General features: G+C 41.9%; 2 protein-coding genes across 4 annotated transcripts in view; one reads left to right on the forward strand and one right to left on the reverse strand.

Moving 5' to 3' along the window:
• The window catches only part of LOC143374323 (uncharacterized), a 339083-nt gene that overhangs the window by 313265 nt on the left and 3123 nt on the right, over positions 1 to 22695 (reverse strand). The window lies entirely within an intron of this gene.
• Positions 1 to 22695, forward strand: part of Best2 (bestrophin family protein) — a 71258-nt gene that overhangs the window by 20034 nt on the left and 28529 nt on the right. The window contains exons 2-3 of one of the 2 annotated variants that reach the window (XM_076822303.1): positions 12256 to 12366; positions 15506 to 15677. In XM_076822303.1, the coding sequence (XP_076678418.1) occupies positions 12256 to 12366; positions 15506 to 15677 (283 nt within the window). Of the gene's footprint in view, positions 1 to 12255; positions 12367 to 15505; positions 15678 to 22695 lie in introns of those variants that run through there. The other variant, XM_076822313.1, reaches the window with a different exon arrangement.

Genomic DNA, 22695 nt, shown 5'->3' on the forward strand with positions numbered 1-22695 from the left:
CCTCGCAGAACGTCAGCCGAACGAACTGCACCGAGCTGTTTCATATTTCTCGCGTTGCCCCGAGAAGTCTAATAGTCTCGCCGTAGTCCTAGATGGACTCGCGAAACTTGCCATCGAAGTGTTCGGAGGGCAAGAAGGACGCGTCTAGGCTCAATGACCGTGACCATGGAGAACGCGAGAGGAAACGGACACTTCTCGAGGATGACTCGACTCGTGTTACATACCTACCCGCTACTACGGTTCTCAAATATGGCTGGAGTATCCAATTCGAGAGTATAAGCCCGAGCAAGTTAAAGGTCCCCAAGCGACCGGTGCCCCAATTCCTTCCATTAAAACCGTCGAAAAGGAGTACCGAGCAAAACGGTAACGAATTGAAATTCAGAATATGTTACGCTTGCATTATCCTCGCTGGATATCCGATTTCACTACGCCCACGCGATCCCCCGAGATTTTCGAAAGCGATTTTTTGCCACCACCTTTCACTCAAGTCCCCTGGCCAGGGCATTGCTCTCGAATGTCAGCTGCACTGAATTTCCCTTCCTCGTTCTCGCCCCCGGGGCCCGACGAGCGCATCGATTATGTCACACGTAATAGCTCGTTAAATAGCTCGTCCCGAGCGGTTCTAGGAAAGGAGCCGGCACTAGTTCCTCCGACCTTTCATAAATAATTCACCGGCGTCCGTTGTTCGGTCGTAAAGCACGGCGCGCGCGCGTGGAGCGAACGGGACGCCAGAGGATCCCTGGGCATCCTTCAGCATCCACGCTGGTGATTATAATTTCACTTCCGCTTTCGTATCGCGCCGGCGAACCGTCGTCGGTGATGTAACGCTGCGCTCGAGATGGCGAGGAGAAGAGAAACGCGAGCCCGCGGATTAGGCTAAGCACGGCGAACGAACGGGGGAGGTGGGAAACGGAGGAACGAAATTGTGTAACGTTCGCCGAGTATGTATAACGCAGCTGTCTGCTCGACAAGAGTGATAAAAGGCCTTGGCGAGCCTTGACCGGTGGACCGTTACTTCGCGCCGTCCACCGTGGATCAACCTCACCTCCTTGTTTCCCTCTTACCGGGGCTGCTTCGATGCAACGCGCACCTTTTGTTCTGCTGGGGAAATGGATGGATATCACACAGTATGGTACCACCGGAGGTACATAGGGGAGAGTCGTACTGTACCGACCAAAGCTAGTTCTCGCTTCTTCGACCTGATATTAGCACTACATTTGTATTCACAAATGAAAATCACAATTCTCTATAATCTATTTCGGGGTCGTATTCTTTACTCCATTGCTCTCGATGTTCTGAGGCGTTAAACGTATATTCAGTGGGTTAAAAGTTATTTTTTAAAGCTAGTGTTTTATTTCTTATGTGATTAAATGATTTTGTTCTATTATGTATACTATCTCTAGTCTATTAAGTTTACTAAAACGCCCTAGTCCTACAATATTTTTTTTATCAATTCTTATTATTAATTTTCACAAAAATAATTTCCCTTCTCGTATTAAGTTCCATCTATACTACACACACGTTTTTGAATTTCTGATTTTTATCCACTGTTCCCCAAGATATAACAAAAAAACTTAGAGCGATCGGTACTGCACGAGACTGCAAAAGACTTTTAGAGTAAGGAATGTGGATAATTTAAAGCCTGGCAGGGTGTGGTGTTTGACGACGTGGTGACAGGATTTGGGGAATTGTGGGAAAGGCCTAGGGATCTTTGTTAGACTAGCAGGGATGAATACATTACACTGACTTGTCTCGTACATCTTTGCACAAGCACATGTCGAGGAATTATGTAGGTACATAAGTAGGTTCGATAGCAAGTTTATTAAGGGGACATTCTACTTTGTTCGGCTGAAGAATTAAGCTATTTTTGAAGATTTTTTCCTGCGTAAATAAGACATATAATAAATGAAATCTTTTTGGTATTTATTAAGCTACTCTTATATTATACAACAAACTTTAAAAAGATTTTTTTTATAATTGTATTAAATGTTTTTTTATTGCGTCCACTTTTATTTCCCCACTCTACATAAGTGTCGCTATCGCCCGTAGCTCAATTGACAATTTTTGTTGAAAGATAAGCGAATGACAGGGGGTTTGAAAAAAGTTTGAAAAAACACACTTTCGAAAGATTAAGAATATTTTCAAATTGCTTGCTTCACATAAGTCTGAGTGGGGAAATTACATACGCCACGAGCATACCTCTCTTTGGAGGTGTCAATATTGACGCAATAAAAAAACATTTAAAGCAAATTAAAAAAAATATTAAATTTTTTGTATAATATGAAAATAGGTTAATAAATTCTTAAAAAGATTTATTTCATTATACGTTGTATTTACTAATAAAAAAATCTTTAAAAATAGCTTAATTTTTCGACCGCACAAAGTAGAATGGCCCCTTAAAATCTTTCAGTGGAACGTCAATCGTATTATGTCTCATCAGTTTAATCAGTGATATCCACACACTCCTGTGCGATGACCTTTGGTCAGCCTTCGGAAATACCAAGTTCCACGCGAAATTCTGTAATTTCTTCAAAGAAATTCGTTCCAAAGGTCACCACTTTCACGCGATAGACCTTGGTGGTCACCAGGGATAATATGCATCATCAGAGTTAGCGGGGTCGAAGACTCCACCTCTAATAATTTCAGCCCAGCTCGAACTTCAATTCGGCACATGTTCAGCATAGTTTTTATTTGATTTTACGCGTCATTCCCGGGAGACGGTATCGATTAAAACGCAAAAACCGTTCATGCCTTGAGGACGTGGACCGTGGCTTGTAAATTCCATCGACGATAAATTCAAGTCCCCCGTAGGGGCCTGACATTATTTATCGCCGCCGGGGGGTTCCCCCGCGTAGACCCAAATGCCGAGAAAGATGTTGACGCAGGTCGTAAAGACTGACGTACGTACACGAGTTAGCTATCGATGACGTATGCGGACGAGCGTGCTCGGGGCTCCTCGAGTGAATGGGAAACCAGATGTCCAGCATTTATGCAACGTGCTGGTAATTTAGCCTGGAACAAAAGCCTTACCTTTTTAGTCCCCTCGCCGCTGGTTTCGCGGTTTCCGCGCGAAATCGACCGTGCCGAAGGCGCGGAATTATCTCCCCGATCTACGAGCAGCCACAATGACGTTCTCTTCTACGATAGAGCGTTAATTCTACTATCTACAATTAACGCGATACTTCTGCAGAAACCTAATTATCCCCGCGTGAAATCCACAAAATCATACAAATATTAGAATGTTCCGAGTGAAATTAAAATTTAGACTTCCCTAAAATCCTTGGTATTACACTGATAGCACATATTATTTTGTGAGAAATAACTACTATCCCTTATTATTCGATAGGCAGTGACTTCGTGTAAATTTACCTGTCACAACTTATATAAAATAAATATTTCCAAAAAGTGTCAAATGCGAACTTTTACTCAAAATGTGGGGCAAAAGTTCGCATGTTACGGGGTAAAAGAACAGAACGAGAAATTTCCACAATACTGTTTTATTTTCCAACATGCAATATGTTAGAATATAATGTTTATTTATTTAAGAAAATAAAAGTTACACAGTCGAACGTCAGTATAACAATAATAAGAACTGTATAAAACTTAAACTAAAAGTAATAGAAAGAATAGTCTTTAGCGCGATACAAGTTATCCGTTCAGAGGGTTTTCTCGGACTGAGAAGCGCAGGGGTCGAGAAGACCGTTTTCCCCTCTTTTGGGTCTCCTGTAGCGGAAGAAAGGAAAACTCATAAGTTACCGGGTCCTTAAAGTCCCTGACAGTCTAACTCTAGGAACAGTCTATCGTTGTACATATTCCAACACAATAGTTGCGGTAATATAGCAAAACGACTAACAGTTTAAAATTAATTTTGTGTTAATCAAAGTAACAGTAATCGCACATAAAAAAATCCCCCGTTCGTAGTTTGCGCAGGCATCAGTCTTCTGGAGGATCTGTGTATTCTTCTTCGCACGCAGGGCAAATTATTCTTTCCGTAGACGTTGATGGTTGGGCTATTCTCTTTTTGGAACCGATTTCTTTTGTTCCTTTCAAACTTTTTCAGAAGTAGATAAATAAATATATTATTATTATTACCACTGGCCACTGCCAGAACTCAAACAATGAAATTCGCATAGTGCGAACTTTTACCCGCTGCGAACTTTCACCTACCTTTACTCTAACCACCCGTTCACTCGATTTAGATTATACTCATCCACTCGGTGCATCCATCGTGTCATTTGATCGCCGTTGCATTTACGCAATCTGCCAAAAAGACAGCTGCTGGTAAACTTCTTCGAGATTACGATGTTCGCGGATCGTAATTTAACGATCGTAGCTTCTGCTTTCATTCTGACTGTAATTTTCGAGTGCGCTTTGCGCGGTGCCGCCGCGAGACGGCCAGAGACGCGTAGGAAGTGACTGTGGTGCGCTGTAGCTGCTTTCGTATCACCGAGGAATGTTAAATATTGCTGAAACGTGAGTCACCGTCGCTTTGCCCCGCTAACTAGCCAACGATACGCTTTACCTTCGCCTGGGTCGATTATTTATCACCACCTGGCAGCGTCCGCGGGCTTCGCCCCGGCCTGCGACTCATTTACGCGGAGTGATCTAGATCCCGAGATCTCCGTTCCTGTTCCGCGCCCCTTTTATTTCACCGCGCGTAATAAGGCGGTAAGACTTTTCGTTAATTTACGCGCCTCGCATGCATACTCAGGCGTGGAAGCGCTGCTATACGACACCGCGAACGGCGACCAATCGCGCTTTTTACGCGGCTAAACTGCCAGGCATTCCGCGGTATTGTGAAACAAGGAGGCGCAGCTGATCGTCTTCGAATATGAACTGCGGCCAGGAAAAAACGTGCCTACAAACATTTTCGCGAGCAATTTCGCAACCGCCTCTTGGCTAATTCCTCAATTATGTACCGCCAGGGGTCTTTACCGCTTAAATGCACGACACACGAGCGGTGCGTTGATTTTATCGCCGCTTAGAAAATATTCGAAAGCGTTGGATTGAGCAACACGCGAGGTTGAATTTCGAAGACGAATAAATGTTTGCGGGAGTGGTGGTTCGGAACGATGCCTGCATCTGTTGATTTTGGAGGTGCGATGAAAGTAGATTGAAGTTCTCAGCGAGGATGAAAGCTGGTGGGGTAATGGAACTGACAGTGTGTAGGGAGAGGAATAATTGTTTATGATTTGTAGGTGAATCTAACGCGTGCGAATCGATGGGGAGATCTATTGGAAAATCATCTTGATTTTGTAATTTGAGATCACGGCTACTGATTCGATTCAGTGAATTCATTCATGAGAGCTATGACTGTTATTGTTTTTATACCGTGAACAGTGCAATGTATCGTCGATTCTCAACGCAAGCAAAAGCTGAGGGTAGGAAGGAAACAGCAGTCTTTCTAGCTTTGACTAATTGAAGGGTCCTTGCAGAAAACACTGTAACCGCTAAAATTAGGAAAAGAAAATTTTTATTTGGAAAAGGTTCTACCTGCCAGTGGTAATACTATAGTGTAGAATTTTAACGCTAATTCACTTTGTAAACAAGTAATTACCAATAGTGTTAAAAGACATTACCGCTGATACGTCCAACGACACTTCTGTAGAAAACAATGGCACTTACAGTGCTTACAAATTTAAATGAATGGCAAATTCAGTTTCCTCTACAACTAAGAATGGGTTTTCTACAAACTCAATTCTGTTTTTCATGATTTTGGACTATATTAATGCAAAAAATAGAAAATGTTGTGATGCATTTGGGTTATTGTATACTTAAGCATATTTGGCAATCAAAACAGAACAAATTTCGTAAATAATTTAAAGTCAGGGAAGTTTCTTCTCTCTTTTGCGAAATTTGATTTTTAGCATTTACAGTGTTTTCTACAAGGACTCTTTAAATTTATTATCTTCTGCTCTTTTTAACGAGCATTGTAAATCCTCTAAGCCCTGAAATCATTTTCTTCACTTCATCGTGAAACAATAAAGAATTTCATTGTCGTTGCTCCAAGATCGATGGTTGTAGAAATATAAACGTTAGCGTCTAATTATACAAAGTTAAACGACCAGGTGATCCTCCAATTAGTATACAGAACGTGTTTCCTGGTCGAAACAGTTGGTTCGTTTAATGCATCGAAAAATATCTCGATATCATATAGCATCTCCTGACACGCGCGAAGAGTACGAGCAGATCCCCGCGATTCAACGGCACAAATTCGCGTAATGACGTAATAATGACGCAACGGATAAAGCATTATCATTAGCGGTGCGATTAGGTATGCAGCGCCATCGGGTCGTCTGCTTAATTGCACCCATCCTTGTACATCATTACGCGTTGCTTATAAATCAATCGTTCAACCGCAAAGTATAGGTTCAAGTGAACGTTGGATCGACAGTATCGATACGAACCGCGAGATGCGCCTGAAATCAACGACTACGGAAACGATCGGCAGGTCAATCGTATGCAAACGATTCTGAACGAAGCGAGTTCCCCCAACCGCATAATCTCTTACAGTAGGGGTGGATTTGAGTACAGGCTAAGTAGAGTGTAGCCTACAGCCGCAAATTTTGGGGCGCGGTAAATTTTGGGAGCGACAAATTTAGGGGAGTGAAAAATTTGAGGGTGCGACAAATTTCGGGGAGCCACAAATTTGGGGAAACGACAAATTTACGGGGGTGGCAAATTTTGGGAAGCGAGGAATTTCAGGCGAAAGAAATTGGGAAAGGTTTAACCACAGAGGCTTGCGATAACTTCAAAAAGATTCCACTTTTTTTCATATATCGAATTAGCAAAAATCTCATATGTGAGTTGCCATATTGAATTAATTTTAACCTAGGGGCGCAAAATCTCAAAAATCTACCATAGATCTTTGTACTATAGAACTATTTGTCCGGGTAAAATAATTAAAAAAAAAAACAATTAATCGACACACAATCCAAAAAATGAAACCTCTGAATTCTGATAAATAATTATATTAAGTCTAGTAAAACTTCTGGAGTCCCTTGTGGACACCATAAGTCCAGCTGATCGAAGCTTGATCAACACGCCCCATAGTGTAACGAGTATATAAGAAAAAAATCAATTTTCCATTAAGATACAATTATTTACATGTAATTGATATGTTAATCATATTTGTACATAAAAAAATTTATAACATAAAATAATTCATTAAAATAAATTTTTGAACATAATTTTTATTAATTATTCATATCGTGCATACTTTTGTAAAACAAATAAAATATATTTTTTTTTTAACTACAAAAAGAAAGTAATAATTTGAGCCACTGGTATGTATCCATATCTTTAAATGCAAGAACTTTTAATTAATAAAACGAAAGAAGTATATATTTTGCTTATTTTCAAAAAGGAAAGAAAGAAAAGGACTTATAAATACAACAAAAATGTGGGTAAATATTTCCTGTGTGCAGTCTGTGGCAGCTTGCGTTCGGTTATTCGACTTTGAATGTAATTACTGTCCTTAAATCCTTTATTTATGTCACCAAGTTACGATGTTCTTATGTCGGAGGACCGTTTACTATCAATTCCATGAAATGAAATACAAAATTTAAAAACTCAAATTTTTGCTTTTTGAACACGTGCCGCGACACTGTGCGCCCCAAAAAACTATATTTTACAGAACTTATCGCATCGTGGTAAAGAGTCCTGAAGTTATCGTTACATTAACGTTCCTCTGTCGAATGAATCAATCAGGAACACTTAACACAGGCGTTTACGACGTGTGTGCATCGTTAATGATGCGTGCAAGTGTTGATATATTAACCAGAAATAATCCTGATTCTCGGCAAAAATGGTTCACCGAAGGTCGGAGTACTCGCGGTAGGAATCGATCGACGATCGCCTCGATCGCATACCGGTGTGTAATGGCACATGTAAGTACGTACTAATGTCGCGTCGCGCGTGCAACACGCATTTACACCCGTGGGGGTTTCACGGGCGTGCGGTCGCGCATCGCGCCGCATGAATGGTGTGGGACAATGCTTCCTACCATGACCCACTGACACACAAATAATGGAATAGCTTGATATTCGTGTGTATACACTTCCATGCTCCGCGCGGTCTTTTTTCTCCTCTCATCTAAGAAAGGGAAATTTCTGTGTGATAGATATCGCTCTCCTCCTAAGTCGGTCACTTCTCAACTAGATACGTTCTTTGTACATTTGAAAAAGGAAAGCCTCGATTTTTAGAGGAGGCTATGGGTAATTCATCGTATTCAATGAACACTGCACCGGCAGATTTCCATCTTTTCACAAGCTTGTTAAATTAATTAAACAAAAAGAAGCGAGAAACGATATTCAGATATATTTTCGCGATAAAACCAAGGGAAGGTTACTAAAGAGCTATGGAAAGCTCGGTAAAAAGGTAGAAAAGGATTAATATCAGCGCAGGGCCGGCGTGAGTTGTGTGGAATGTGTGGAGATTCCACATTCGGGAATTTGGAAGGCATTTTAACATTTTTTTTTGTTTGCGTGCTACTGTTTTTTATACTGTTGAAATTTGATGTTTTAATTTGTTACTCCCCCGCGACCGCACACTCGGGGAAAGTTTGCTCCGCCGAGCCTTGGATATATCGTTGAACATTATCCACTGTACAAGACCGCTCGTCGTAAGTTGCGCCTCTGTCAGATGCCTTGCGTCAAAGATTATTGAGAAACGGAGGCGAAACACGTGACGAAGGGAAGTGCGTGTGTTGGTACTCTTTATGAAGTTTCGAAATGTGTTCGAGGAACATCGGAATTTTACGTATCCATGCTCCGAAGGATATAAAATGTACCGCTATACTTTCACTAATTTCCAGCGGATTTTTTATACCTCGCTTGCCGTTTTCATGGTGATTAATGATGTTCTTCTTCAGAAGATGACGTCACTGATAGAAACGCCTTCGGGGAACTCATTCTTGAAGCTCAGAGACAGGTTACATGCGTTCCTTGAATTAATCTTTGACGCGATCGGTGACTACGTACATAGACATTCCGTGGCTACCGAAATCTCACCGAGGCTTGAGTATTCTCTCTGATACGAGCAAACAGAGAACAACGATCAAACGCTACGTTGTTACGGTCTTGTGAATTCATTAGGGTAAAGCGCTCTCAATGCACCGGATATCCTACGCGGTTTTTCATAGCTTTTTCCATTACGAGAGACTTCTATGCCGACAAATCATAGTGTCTGACCTGACACAGTTCAAATCACTTCTCTAATCAGTGGCGGATTAAACGAGGCGGCTGATGAGCAGATGCCAGGACCCCATTTAAAAAAAAAATTATGATTAAGCATAGATATCCAAACACTATATTTTTTCTGTACTACTACACTTGGCCCCTCTTTAGTAAACTACCTCTTCATTTCCCCGCAAAATAGGCCCCTCAGAACTTTGGCCACATGTGCCTTTTTTGTTAAATCCGCCACTGTCTCTAATATTCATCTTTTTTACCATGTCACCTTGTTGTTGATCTCTGAACCCTTCTACAGCTTCAGTTCAGCTATCGATTTAATGTTAAATAATGGGAAACACATGTTTTTACATTTTTCTCAGAGACGCGAGAGTACAGTGGCGCGATCGGGATTTAATCTTGGGTGGAGTTAAGTTGAAGTGACAAATATATTTGCAATGCAGATTCAATAAAGTCCGTTACATGATTATAAAAATCTATTTAAAGAATAAAATCCAGTTTTCTTTCATTTCAGCCGCTTCTTTGAGGGGAGGGGGTGCAGGGGCGCTTGCTCCTCCCTGGTTGCGCCACTGGTCCTCAGAAAAATAAAAAGATTCGAGGGACATAGTAGGGTTAAAGAACCGAGAACACGATTGGGTGAGAGAAGACCTGAGGTCTCTTAAAACCAGATAGATTGATCGTAAATTTGGCTGGAAAGGTGTGTATACCTGTTCGCGCGGCCAATAGGTCAATAGTACGAAAAAGAACGACGACGCGAAAGGAAAGAAGGATTCGTTTGCAAATAAACGTCGCCAATGCGTTTACCCGCAGCCATAAGCGCACTAAACAATGTATATAGATACAGCAAGAGCACGGGTCGTCGATAATGCGCGGGGCTTTTCACTTTGGCCTCGTTCGAGCTACGTTCCGTCGTGCTATCTACAGCTGCGGGATTTGAATTTAAAGTCATCGTCGCCTCGCGATTGCTATTGACGAAATCTTCGGCGCCGTCGACCTTCGATAATCCCAGCCTTAAGTTCCCCACGGAACTACACACCTATCGACGTTCCCATAGCCAGCAAAGCCATAAAAACACGCGAATGGCAACGAATCTTGACGCATGCACTTGCAATATAAAGGAACGGCAAGAAACAGGCACATATACGGAGTTGTTTCGACACAGAAAATATTGCGAATTCCATGTGCCCGAAGCTCGTAAAATCGATCTAACCCTGACACACATTCGTCCGCGGTCTCACAGTTCCCGAATACTCTGCCCGCTCTTGATCCACTCTGCGCGTTATCGCTAAAAGACCATCGTTTTGCGCGACACTTTCTGCAATCTAATTACCAAATGAGCTAACGCCGCATCGAAAGCGACCACCGCCACCTTGTTTCGTCATAATCGCTGACCGCCGAATATCGAGGCGGAGGACCCCACGAAAGGGAAACCAGTCCTGGGCAGATCCCCGTTGCCACTTTACCTTTTCATTGAAACAGAACGCATCACAGGCGCAGCTATCGAAATTGCATCATTTATAATATTGGCACAATATTACGCGGGATATTACGATGCTAATTCGTGGATCGATTCTCCGAATAATTGCCTCGAGGTAGGCGTGTCGCGTGCTTTCGTGGAATTCCAGAATTTATGGAGATTCTGCGATTCGCTTGAAACGTGTGGAATAAAGTGATTGAAAGACTAAAGGGAGACGAGTGTGGGGGTAGATTAAAAAAGAGCGACGAGCTTGTGAGATGAATTTGTTGAACTTTGAGGGATGACTACTTAATATAGTTCCTTGACTTTAGAGCTCGGGGGTAGTCGGGTAAATATTGACGTGCACTGTCGTAGATTATTGTTTGAGTGAAATTGTGATGGCCACTTGCAGAAATATAATCGTTGGCTAATTATACAGATACATACCATTTTAAGAGATAAGTTTGGCTAAGTAAAACAGTAGGGTAAAGTAGCCGAATTAGTATACCCATAAATTAGTATACCTGAATAAAGGAGACCCATTTCTATACCCATAAATTAGTATACCCGAATAAAGTAGACCCATTTCTTAAAAACATCATAACTCATGACGGAGAATACTATTATTAAAATTCGATACACGTTTTAAAAGTAGAATATGTATTCTTTAGCAACCTACTGGAAAGTACTATAACAAGAATTCGGTTTATTCATAATAAAATATATACGAAAGTCATTCAAATAAGCAGATAAAAAATATGGGTGCCCAAATATGAGACCCAGTTTGTTTGTTCCTGAAACTTATTTTCTCTTTCTTTTAATATAAAGTCGGCATGTGAAATCTACTTCTTCACTACCGCAGTCTTCGCGGGCCCACCACCGAAGTCTTCGTGGGCCCACCACGCCCATCGTAACACTTTATACGTACACTTAACCCATTGTTCACCTAGTATATCTGAAGAATAAAGACCTGTGTAAAACAAGCATTCCGTATCATAATTTTCTTTCTTAATCACTTTCATCATTCAGAACAATTTCTTCTTCACACTTATCAGTAGAACTTTCACGGGTCTCATATTTGGAAACAATAACATGATAACTACTAAGTAGCTTCGAAGTTATGTCTTCATCATTTAATGATATACAACTAGTAAGCCTTAAACTCCATTCCACCACTATACAACAGTATTTGTGAAAATTATTATACACATACTACTTTAGAGGTATTTGTAATTTAATCGAACCACTTGAAAAACTTTCTGCAACATATTTCAGAAATATGTAAAGAAATAGCATATAGTAAAGAAATAGCATCGCTATGACATTCAAGAATTCTGTAGCGGAGATAAGCTGGGGTCTCATATTAGGAGAGGTCGTCATATTCGGCTACTTTACTCTATGTATTTGGAACACTATTTCTGTAAGAAGATATCTAAAATTACGTCGCTCAAATTTCAGTGGTATTTGCATACAAATTTAATCTGTAGGTTGTTTTTACAGGTTGTTTACAATTAGTGCAAGGAATTGCCCATCTTTGTATCCCTTTTATTAGAGTAATGTAATGCAAATGTCTATTCTCATCATGTTTCTTTCTTTTTGTTTTCACAGATGGCGAGGCTCCGTGTACAAGCTAATCTGGAGAGAACTGCTGGCCTACCTATTCGTCTACTACCTCATCAACTTTACATATCGATATGCGCTTAATGAGCAACAGCGGGTGTGAGTACATGAATACGTTCATTTCAATATCTTCCCGCGGAGAGTTCCCTTTTAAACGCGAATCGAAGGTCAAAGCCTTAAATAGGAACTTAGTAATAATACACAAAAGCGTGGACCACTCAGGGCCGGCGGAACCCATTGCGCAAGTTATGCGCCGCATAAGGGCGCCAGCCAAACGGGGCGCTAAAAAACTATATCGCACGCTTAACACTAGATTCACCAAGGGGGGTCGAAATGACTTGTTTGGCATTTCTTCTAATCATTACTCATTTCCAGTACATTTTGTTTTCTAAATTTTTGTATGACATTTTCTAAAATATGTAAATAATTAATTCTGTAAAATAGTTTTGATCTTCGTTTGTTTTTTCTTTAAAATTTGTATGTAGTGTACCAACAGATACCGAGATGGGTCGTTTTGACCCCTCACGGAACGCAGGTAAATTTTTAGTTTCAGAAGTTTCTCGTATTATTTTCGCATAGATCAAATACATTTTTAGAAAACTAAGTATATTTTCATACATATACGTTGTACAAAAAGTGCCATAAGATACATGTATTATGTTTGCTCAATTTTGTCATTCTTCTACCATACACATTTTGCGATGAAAAATAAACGGTGTCAAATAGCATATTGTACTAATAATGAAACGAAGAATATTTGTGGTACACGTAATAAACGAGTCTGTGGTACCTACATGTTCTGCTGAAATAATTGCAACTTGTAAAAAATGTCTTTGAATTTTATGTGTAATTATTTTCAAAATTACTATCATTACTATATTATTATTACTGTTATTATTATTATACAGTTTATTTTCAACTTTCGCTCATAAAATAGGAAAATATATAAGAAAGAAAAAAAATGCAATGTTTTCCCTCAAATGACTCGTTAATTTAAAAAACAAGTCACTTTGACCCCTCCCGTAGAAGTAGGTACACGTCAGTCGTTGGTTGTTCTCGTGTTAATAATAAAGGAATCCAATTCCCACGTAAACAAAATGTAAATGTAATTTTTTGTACTCCGTAACGGCGAAATATATTAAATAAAAAACAGATGCAAAATGTTGGAGCCCCTAAATTGGGAACGCAAAAAATTTTCTCGCATAAGGACGCTGGCCCTGGGACCACTGCTTTCAAATTATGACATATCAACACACAAGAATTTCATAAAACAAAATACGCAAAGTACCGATTAATTATAAAAGCTGGAATATTCCATGGAAATCCTTCCAAATTCCGATTGAAGATTGGTAGAATTCTGTGTACAAAAGTACCAAAATCATGTTTTAAGTTTTAATCCTACAAAAAAGGGGTTCTAAATGCTCCTCACTAGCATGCTGTTGCAGAAGGATACTAATAAGGAAAAAATGGTAATTCTTGTGAAACATCGCCCTCTTTACATCCACAAATTTTTCCCATCTTTATTTATGAAAAAACTCGTAACCTTGCAAGAACTTTCAACTGACGGAAAAACGAGCGCTATCCCGATAACTCGATGGAAACAATGTGACTGTCTTTCCCTTGGACCGTATCTCGTGAACAACGAATTGTACGATGCGTGGGTACCAGCTGCCATAACCGCAGATTTTACGCCCGTCGATAAACCCGCGACACATCGACCTTGGTCGAGCAACAAAGCCAAAGTGTCTCCAATGCTCCGGTCGCGATTGCGTTTCATCGGTCAGCGTCGGTGTTATTACCGTTTCGATATCCGTTTCACGCGCAGCTGCGTGAAATTTCCCTTCTTTAACGATAGTATTTGTTTCCTCGTTCCCAACTCGTGCGAGCACTTTTACGAGCGCGGGAGGTCGCTTGCGAAGCGAGGAAGCTCTTAAGGGGAAGTACCTAATAAAAGTCAATTAACATAATTATGACTGAGGATGTCTATGAATTCGAGGGACGCTTCCAGAGACTCTTCTCGTTAACTCATTAAAATTGAAAAGAATTGATTCTCTAATTTTTTTTATTTATACACCACTCAATGCTATTACTCAAGATGTAATAGAGAACTGCAAATAGCTAGAGGGATTCGCGCACTGTCCTTAAGGAAGGAGTATCTTCAGGGAAAATATTTTACGGAGCCACTCGAATCATACGAACTTAAATCACGGATATCGTAAATAATATTGTTTCTCGTTCCGTGTGTTGCGCGGCTCGGCACAATGCACCGTGGAATGCGCTAGGGCCAGGTCCGCGGTCAGCATTAAAAAACGCATAAAAGCGTAACCTGTTATTTATGCCAGGATAAAAAAAGGAGGGATGAAGAATCGGGGGCCTTAGCCCCGTGGATGAAAAAAGATCGCCCCCCTTTGAGCCTCTTCGATTCGCCTGTTCTAAATTTAGAACCGTAGGGCCGAGGGTTCGAGGCTGGCTTAGGGCCCAGCAAGGCCGAACAAAGATATGAAGGATTCGCCGAACGGGAACGGTGCAAAAGCCTCTTTCGATCGTACGTTTTAAAAATTTCGAAGCGATAAATTTCGCCCTTTTAATGCGATACCACCGTGTCTAGCTGGTGAATTATTTTTTTCAAAATACCACGGCTATCCAAATATAGCGTCGATAAAATCCTGTATATTGTAGCCAGACTGCCATTGCGACTTTGTCGATGGGGGCGACTATAAAGGATGACTACAAAGTGTAAAGAAATCTTACTTAGAATATTAGCAGCTAACCTCTGGCCATCCTTAACAAACGATGACTTCAGTATTTACAATAGCATCGAGTACCCAGAAACGGGGAGTTGGGTAAACTGTTAACGAATTTTTCGCGAGCAAATGCAAAGTGTTATTGGAAATTCCCATTCGTTAATATGTAGTTACCGGTACGTAAGACCGGTAGTGTTCTGGCCGAGTGACAGTATCACCTCAACCTTGCTCCACTTGCAGTCGAGGCGGTACAAGAATCCCACCGCACGCGATACACACCTGTAACTATACAAATATTTAAGCGCTCGCGATTCGTGCGAGCGTTCGATCCACTTCCGCGGCTGAATCATTTCGAGGCGGTCCAAATCGAAGCAGCCCTCCCAAGCTACATATCGGGAAAGGGAGAAAGGGATGGGAGGAGAGTTGATTAAAGACCGCGCATAAACCAAAGCCCACGTTCAACGAGAACCGTAACATTTGTCTGTCTGTTGCAGGATCTTCGAGAAAATCAGATACTACTTCGGGAACTCGAGCGAATCGATACCCATGTCGTTCGTGCTGGGGTTCTACGTGAGTCTGGTGGTGAAGCGATGGTGGGAGCAGTACAAACTGTTGCCCTGGCCGGACAACTTAGCTCTGTTTATCAGCGCCGCAATTCCTGGAAACGTGAGTAGAGATATTCGACATTTTTTTCTGGAAACGTGAGCGTGGACATTCGAAATTTCTCCCGGAGACGTTCGCCCAGATGTGTAGGAGTGTTCTCGCCGGTTCCCCGTAGCCCGAGCTCCCGCGAAGACCACGGCGGCAAGCGCAGCCTTGCTCGAATAGCCGCGGTCGTTCGTCGTGGCTGCGTGTGCCTCATTACGCTAATGAATTGCCGTGACACGTTTCGGTGTCGTTAACCTAAGTAGGTGCCAGCAGCGCGGAGTCACGCCACGCCCAGAGGCGAACAAAAAAAAAAACACGCGTATACTTGCCATAATTGGCAAGCGGTTAAATCCACTTGCTCTTCTTTCCGCCGAGATAATGGATAGTCGCGGGAACGAATAGAGCCCCGCGACCCTTGGCCGCGCGATTCGTGCCTCCCGCCACGTGTTCTCGCGACGCTGAGCGAGAAATTGGCGTCCATTATCGTTACTTTCTCTGATCACGGCGCACCAACCGATAACGAAAGTTCACTTCTGCGTGAGACCGGTGGGACTATACTGCACAACCAGAGTTCGGCATTATTCGTATAAATTTTTATTATATATAAGATCTATTTTATGGGTTTTAGGGGAAATGACTCTTGAAATAAACGATGTTGTGTTGCTCTGAAAATAAAGCATTTATTTTCGTTATTTTAATGCCCTGTTTTGCTAGGTACAGTAACGCTTACCCGAAAAAGAAGAAACTACAATTAAAGTTTATTCTTTAATCTGTCAGTCCCTTTTTACAAATTTTATACTAATTCAATTTCACTCTCTTACGCTCGCTCTCTTTATATCTCACGTGTTTTTCTTCACTCCCAAAAACTTCCCCCTCCCCCGTAAGTCGGTCTCTACTTACGCGGGGGGCGCGACAGAATTCAAACTAAAGAAGTATATTTTCTTTACATATATTTACCCTCATTTTGGTCGAAATTCTTATTCGAAATTATTCGAATAAAAATTTATGCGAATTATGCCCAACTCTGACTGCAACCCTTTCGCTGTATCTGCGAGTGTCTTCTATAATTTACCCTTCTACCCTTAAAAAGAGATAAAAAAAAAATAGTAGAACAGTTGAATCAGTCGAATGAAGGAGAGAAGAAAATCGACTCGGCCTCAGCATGCTTCAGCAGGAATGCTTAAACGCTTGAAACTCAGGCGGTCTCGAACTTCGACTTCGTCGGGGAGCGATCTTCCAGCCGCGTGGTCAATGACACAATGTCGAAGTGAAAGTGCAACGTGTATCGTAGCGAGAAAGAAGGACGAACCTGCGCGTGGTGCACACCTCGGTGTATTCATCTTCGTTGCTCCCGCACTACGAAATTCCGCAGAGTCGGCTTATTAAACACTAAAGCAAACATAAAGTGTTTCATAAAATCACAGCTTAAAGTACCCTGCAATCTCGGGGATTATGCAGGAATAAGGAATTGAATTCGAAGGACTCGGTCGCTTCCTCGCGGCGGCGTTCTCCCCGAGCCGTGCCCTGGCGTTCCTCCATTTTCGCTCTTCATCGAGCTGATTAGGTACCCGCGACGAGTAGCTGCTCCGTCTGTGAGCAGCGATCGCCCCGTTGAAATAATTACACGCGCGGCCAGTTCTGCGTTACAACCGACGACGTAACTTGCATTCGAGGCTTCCGATTCTCGCATCACGCGAGAAAGTCGCGCACTTGCCGTACGGGCGAGGGAACAATACGCCAGCGGCCGCCTGTCCGCGGGATCGCTGCGAGCGGAATTTCTGCACGCAGCCAACGGACAAGGTCTCCGGCCCAGCCAGCCGCGGAACGGGACTGTAGTTCTCTACGTGGATAGAGACACGGCGCGGTCATGGAGTCACGTAATACAAAGTATCGGATTTGTGAATGAGCAGGGACGAGTGGCCAGCACGAGCTTCTGGGCTGAGCCTTTCATTGAAATCTAATTGGAATTCAGGCCCCGGGGCGAAAAGGATGGCTCGGCTGACGACTCCCACCTCCTCCGCCGTGAGGACGATCCTTTCCACGCTGCCAAGCCGTGCATTTTTACACGCGCGACGCTAAGTCGCGGCATTCCGAGGAACAAGGGAGGCTTGCCGTTTCTACGGACGAAACCGAGGAAGAGAAGGATCGTTACAGAAACCAATGCCTAGGGCAGCGCTCGGCAACTCGGGACTTACGAAGCGCCAAAGAGTCGTAAAATGCATGTTCATTACTTTTAGAAGAGACATGGGAATTTAGTAACAAAAATATATACTCTTTGGTGGGGATAAAGGCAGTCAGCGCAGATGAACTAAGTGCGCGACAAGCATGCGGTGCGGTAGGTACGCCAAAGCTAGTGTGGTTACAAATTTACAGAATACTAATTCATATTAGGTGGCGGAAACTTTGCAAATTTTTCCATTCCTTCGTGTATCAAAAGAGCCACATTTAAATACCAAAAGCAGAGGGAAATTGGGATTGCTCTACTGTTACAGATTGTTTTATCATTTGAATTTTATTTATTTTTATGAAAGCAGATGAATGATTTTTTTTTAAATGCTAATTCTCAATTTGTCATTATTGAAAAAATATTATATTTGAATGTATTGTCTAAAAACTGCGAAATTGATCGCCAGCGTTGCCGCATGCATACGGTACACGGAACATGAAGCGGAGCTGGATTCTCATGTCGAAGCGGAGCAATTGAAAAATTGGACTGCTCCAATCCCCTGACCCAAAGAGCCATATTAGGGCAATTGTGGGACAGTTGCCGCACCTTACGCAAAATTGTCACCGTGTCTAAATTTTGCAATGATAATTTGTTCCAAGGATACATATTATTAGTTGAACATCTTGTCCTACTACTAGCTTTAAAGAAAATCAAAATTTTAATATTTATCACCCTTAAAAAATTGAAATTAAAATATACATTTTTTAGGAGAGACGCCGCACGTGCGGGAGTGGTGCCGCATTTCGAAAAACGTTTAAGTTCCTATTTAAACTTGTTAATTTTAACTTCTTATTTAAAATAATAGTAAAAGCAAAGTAAAATGAAACATCTTTTTAATTTATACAGTTATAAAATACAATAAAAATGAAAAAATAAATAGATGCAGATATTACTTCTGCTTTTCTAATTTTAACTGTCTTTTCTTCTTCCTTCCACATTCATTACACATAAAATAAAAGTAAAATGTGAAAAAAGAGTAAAAAATCCCACAAATATGTTTGGATTATCAGATTTGTCATTAAAAAATAAATAATTTGCCTTGAGATATCACGGTATATATTTTGAGACACTTTTTTTGTATTTTTAACATTAAAAGCATTGTTTAGTCGACTGATATATGTACCTTCCGATACAGTGCGCATAAAAGTGCGGCATCTGTCCCAAATGCCCGGAAGAGACGTCGCACTTTCGTATTTCCAAGTCGAATATGACCTATTCTGGTCGAGAAATATTCTACAGACTTCCTTTAACGTATTACAAAAGTTATATCACGAAAAACTATGAATATTTAACTACTAAAATAGCAAAAATAAACTCGACGTATAACTACTGAGGCAAAGTGCAGTAGGCTTACCTCGCAAAATAGGAAAATCTTTAAAAGTAATAGTAGAAACACGTTTTCGCTTATTAATCTAACCAAAACGAACAGCCTAAAGCAAATAAAATCGACAGCGTTGTATTTTATTACCGATAACCCTGAAATACCGAAGTTGCGGCGTCTCTCCCAGTGCGGCATCTCTCCCGCAATTACCCAAATTACATTGCTGCCGACCCCTGAGCCTAGGGGGAGGCCTAGAAAATCCTAACGTCTTATCACCGAATAGCGTGTCTCTGTACTGAGATATTGGAATCGCTGATGATTATGTACTCGTTTAGGAAGCAGACGGTGTTAAGTCACCGGAGCAGTGATTAAGACAATGCCCGTAATTAGTCGAAGCATGAATGATGTTACGTGACATGTCTGAGTAGCTTTGATTGGAAAGAATAGCGTCGCACGCTATGCCTAACTGCGGGCGATAACCGTTCGCTGGAGTGCGCGTCTGAGGACTGAGATTGACGTAAGTGAATTTTCAATTCGCTCCTACAGAAAGAGAAGTTTATAATTTCCATCGACGCTACCAAGAGTGCCTATGTGTATCCTAAGCCAGACCACTAACAAGGAGAGTATTTTAGCTGTCCGCCTCCGATCATTTTGATTTTTGGATATGTTATAGAAGACCGAAAAATAAAAAATACGTGTTTTTTTATTTTTCCCCGTTTTCATATTTGGGGGGTGAAAACTGCGTTCAAAGTTAGGGTTGAAAAATCATTTTTGTGGATTTTTGAAAATCTGGTGAGTCAGTCATATTTCGCATTCAAAGACACAAAATTCGTCCATTCACACTATTCCACTATCTCTAATAGTTCTCGAGATATTCCACAAAAATGATTTTTCAACCCTAACTTTGAACGCAGTTCTCACCCCCCAAATATGAAAACGGGGAAAAATAAAAAAACACGTATTTCTTATTTTTCGGTCCTCTATAACATATCCAAAAATCAAAATGATCGGAGGCGGACACCTAACACACTCTCCTTGTAAGAATTTTAAATGAGAAAGCCAAATAAGTCGCGCTCCACCTTTCCTCTAAACCCTAAACCACTTGCTGCAAGTCGCTCCATTACGCCCGCGTATTCACGAAAACACAGCGCACAGATTGCTGTGGAAAGTAAAAAAATGAATTTGCAAGTCCTGCAGCCGGAGCAACCTTTGAAACAGATTCTTACGCGACTGTTACACGCCCGGAGAGATTGATAGCGTAGCGTCGCCTCGGGCAAAGAATGCGACGAACCTCTGCGAAGGCGAAACTAATTACTCCGATAAAAAGCCTCCCAGCACGTAGTTAACCCCGTTCCCCTTCGCGTTTTCGAACAGAAGAGGAGAACGCGACGATGAGAACGTTACCGTGAAAAGTGAATTTTTCGATCGTAAGAACGCGGGTTTAGTTAATCGGCGTAGCCGTAACTTACGCGAGCCATTCACGTTTCGCAATTAACGCGCAGCTGAAAGAAAGAGTAATTGAAAACCGCGGCGAATTAATGAACAGCAATGTTGAAACGTTCGCGGCGCACGGTGCGTGGAGACGATTAATCAAGGATAATTACCGCCCCGTCGTTTTCCTCCGCTTTCAATGAAATCGCCCGCGGACTTTCTTCTTTCGCGGCAGATCGCTCCGAATCGGCACGTGGCCCGCGCGTAACGCTCGCCGCGTATGTAAGTACATATCGTTAGCCGCTCGAAAATTTTAGTTTCGACAAACTTTCTTCGGCTGTTGCATACATTGTATCGAGCGGGCGAGACGTGCCTCGATCCACAAAACGCTTCATCTAATTGTAAGCCCGCCGTGCTCCACATACGTAACGACCCCCCTCGGACACGCGTCGTTCAATTAAACTGCCAGACGGCGATCGGCTCGAGGCAACGGGCGAAGGGTTCTAAATCGCCGCTGTTTGCATTGGAAAATCTTACGTGGGCGAATCGGAGGTCGCGTGGAAATTTCTGGTACAGTTTGGAGGGAGACGATCGGCGACGATTTCCGATCGAATTGACATTCTGTCGGGGGGAGCACGATCGCTCGCGGTCGTACTACTGGCTGATTACAAAACGCTCCCGGCCGATTACAAAATGCGCGGCGTCGGTGGCCAGGAACGAATGGAAAAATAAGAGGCAGGCGCCGCCGCGGGTTTTCCAGCGATTAATACTGGGAACGTCACGAAACCGGCGACGATTCGCGATCACGGGCCAAAAGAACGAGGGGAAAGTGCGTACAAGACACGGGAAACGTGTCCGGCATTCCTGCGGCCTCGGGAACGAATTTTTAAGCAAACGCGCCACGCTGATACCGATCGCGTTCGGCTATGCAGCGATCTGCGGGATATTTGCTTATGAATATTCCGTTATTTGCGTTCGATACACCTGACTGGCGGGTTGGGAGATGTAGTCGAACTGGAATCGAAGGAAATGCTTGGTTTATCGACGGGTAACGTTTGGTGATAAACAGCTGCAACTTTCACGGATACGGAACTGATTATGAGGATGTTCTACCGAGACGAAGACAATTTAGATTTAAGGGGTAATGCTACTGTAGAGGCCGGAAAGGCAGCCTGATTTTGAGAATTTTTTATGCGAGTATAGTGAATGGAATACAAAATCTGTCCGGTGGCCGTTATTGTACACATCTCGAAGTATGATCAAAATTATTTTGTAATTTTTTTAATACAAAATGGCGGCGCCACAGGTCAACAAAAGAAGCTTCATCTGGAAAACAGTGTTCCGCGGCCGGAAAGATTTCTACTTCAATTTTTGACCTAGAACAGGAAACGGAAATTTTTTTCACTTCTATATAAGATTGTCTCGAGAAGTCCACAAGGAAAAGAAAAAATACTGTCTTTTGTAAGAATGGTGAGTGATTGAACAAACCGTTTCAACAATTTCGAGGTTGTCGCAGTTCCATGTTTTGTTCAATCACCATTCTTACAAAAGACAGTATTTTTTATTTTCCTCGTGGACTTCTCGAGACAATCTTATATAGAAGTAAAACAATTTCCGTTTTCTGTTCTAGGTCAAAAATTGAAGTAGAAATCTTTCCGGCCGCGGAACACTGTTTTTTCCGATGTAGCTTCTTTTGTTGAAATGTTGTGCCGCCATTTTGTTTAAAAAAAATTTTTAAAAAATCAAGATCATACTTCAAGCTGTGTGCAATAAAGGCTTCCGAACAAATTTTATATTCTATTCACTATACTCGCATAAAAAATTCTCAAAATCAGGCTGCCTTTCCGGCCTCTACAGTACAGTGGCATTACCCCTTAAGTTTAGTGTAATTTAATTATCGAGGTATAATTTCACGATTTAAAGATTGAAGACGGTCGGGTCTCTCTCCTCTAGTTTGCACGATGATCTTTGAAAGTCACCATCTCAGGAGATGGTACGAGGAATGAAGTATGACGCAAGAAATAAGGAACGAATGCAATGAAATTGAAGAAGATTAA

This window comes from Andrena cerasifolii, chromosome 1, assembly GCF_050908995.1.
Source record: "Andrena cerasifolii isolate SP2316 chromosome 1, iyAndCera1_principal, whole genome shotgun sequence".
NCBI classification, from domain to species: domain Eukaryota; kingdom Metazoa; phylum Arthropoda; class Insecta; order Hymenoptera; family Andrenidae; genus Andrena; species Andrena cerasifolii.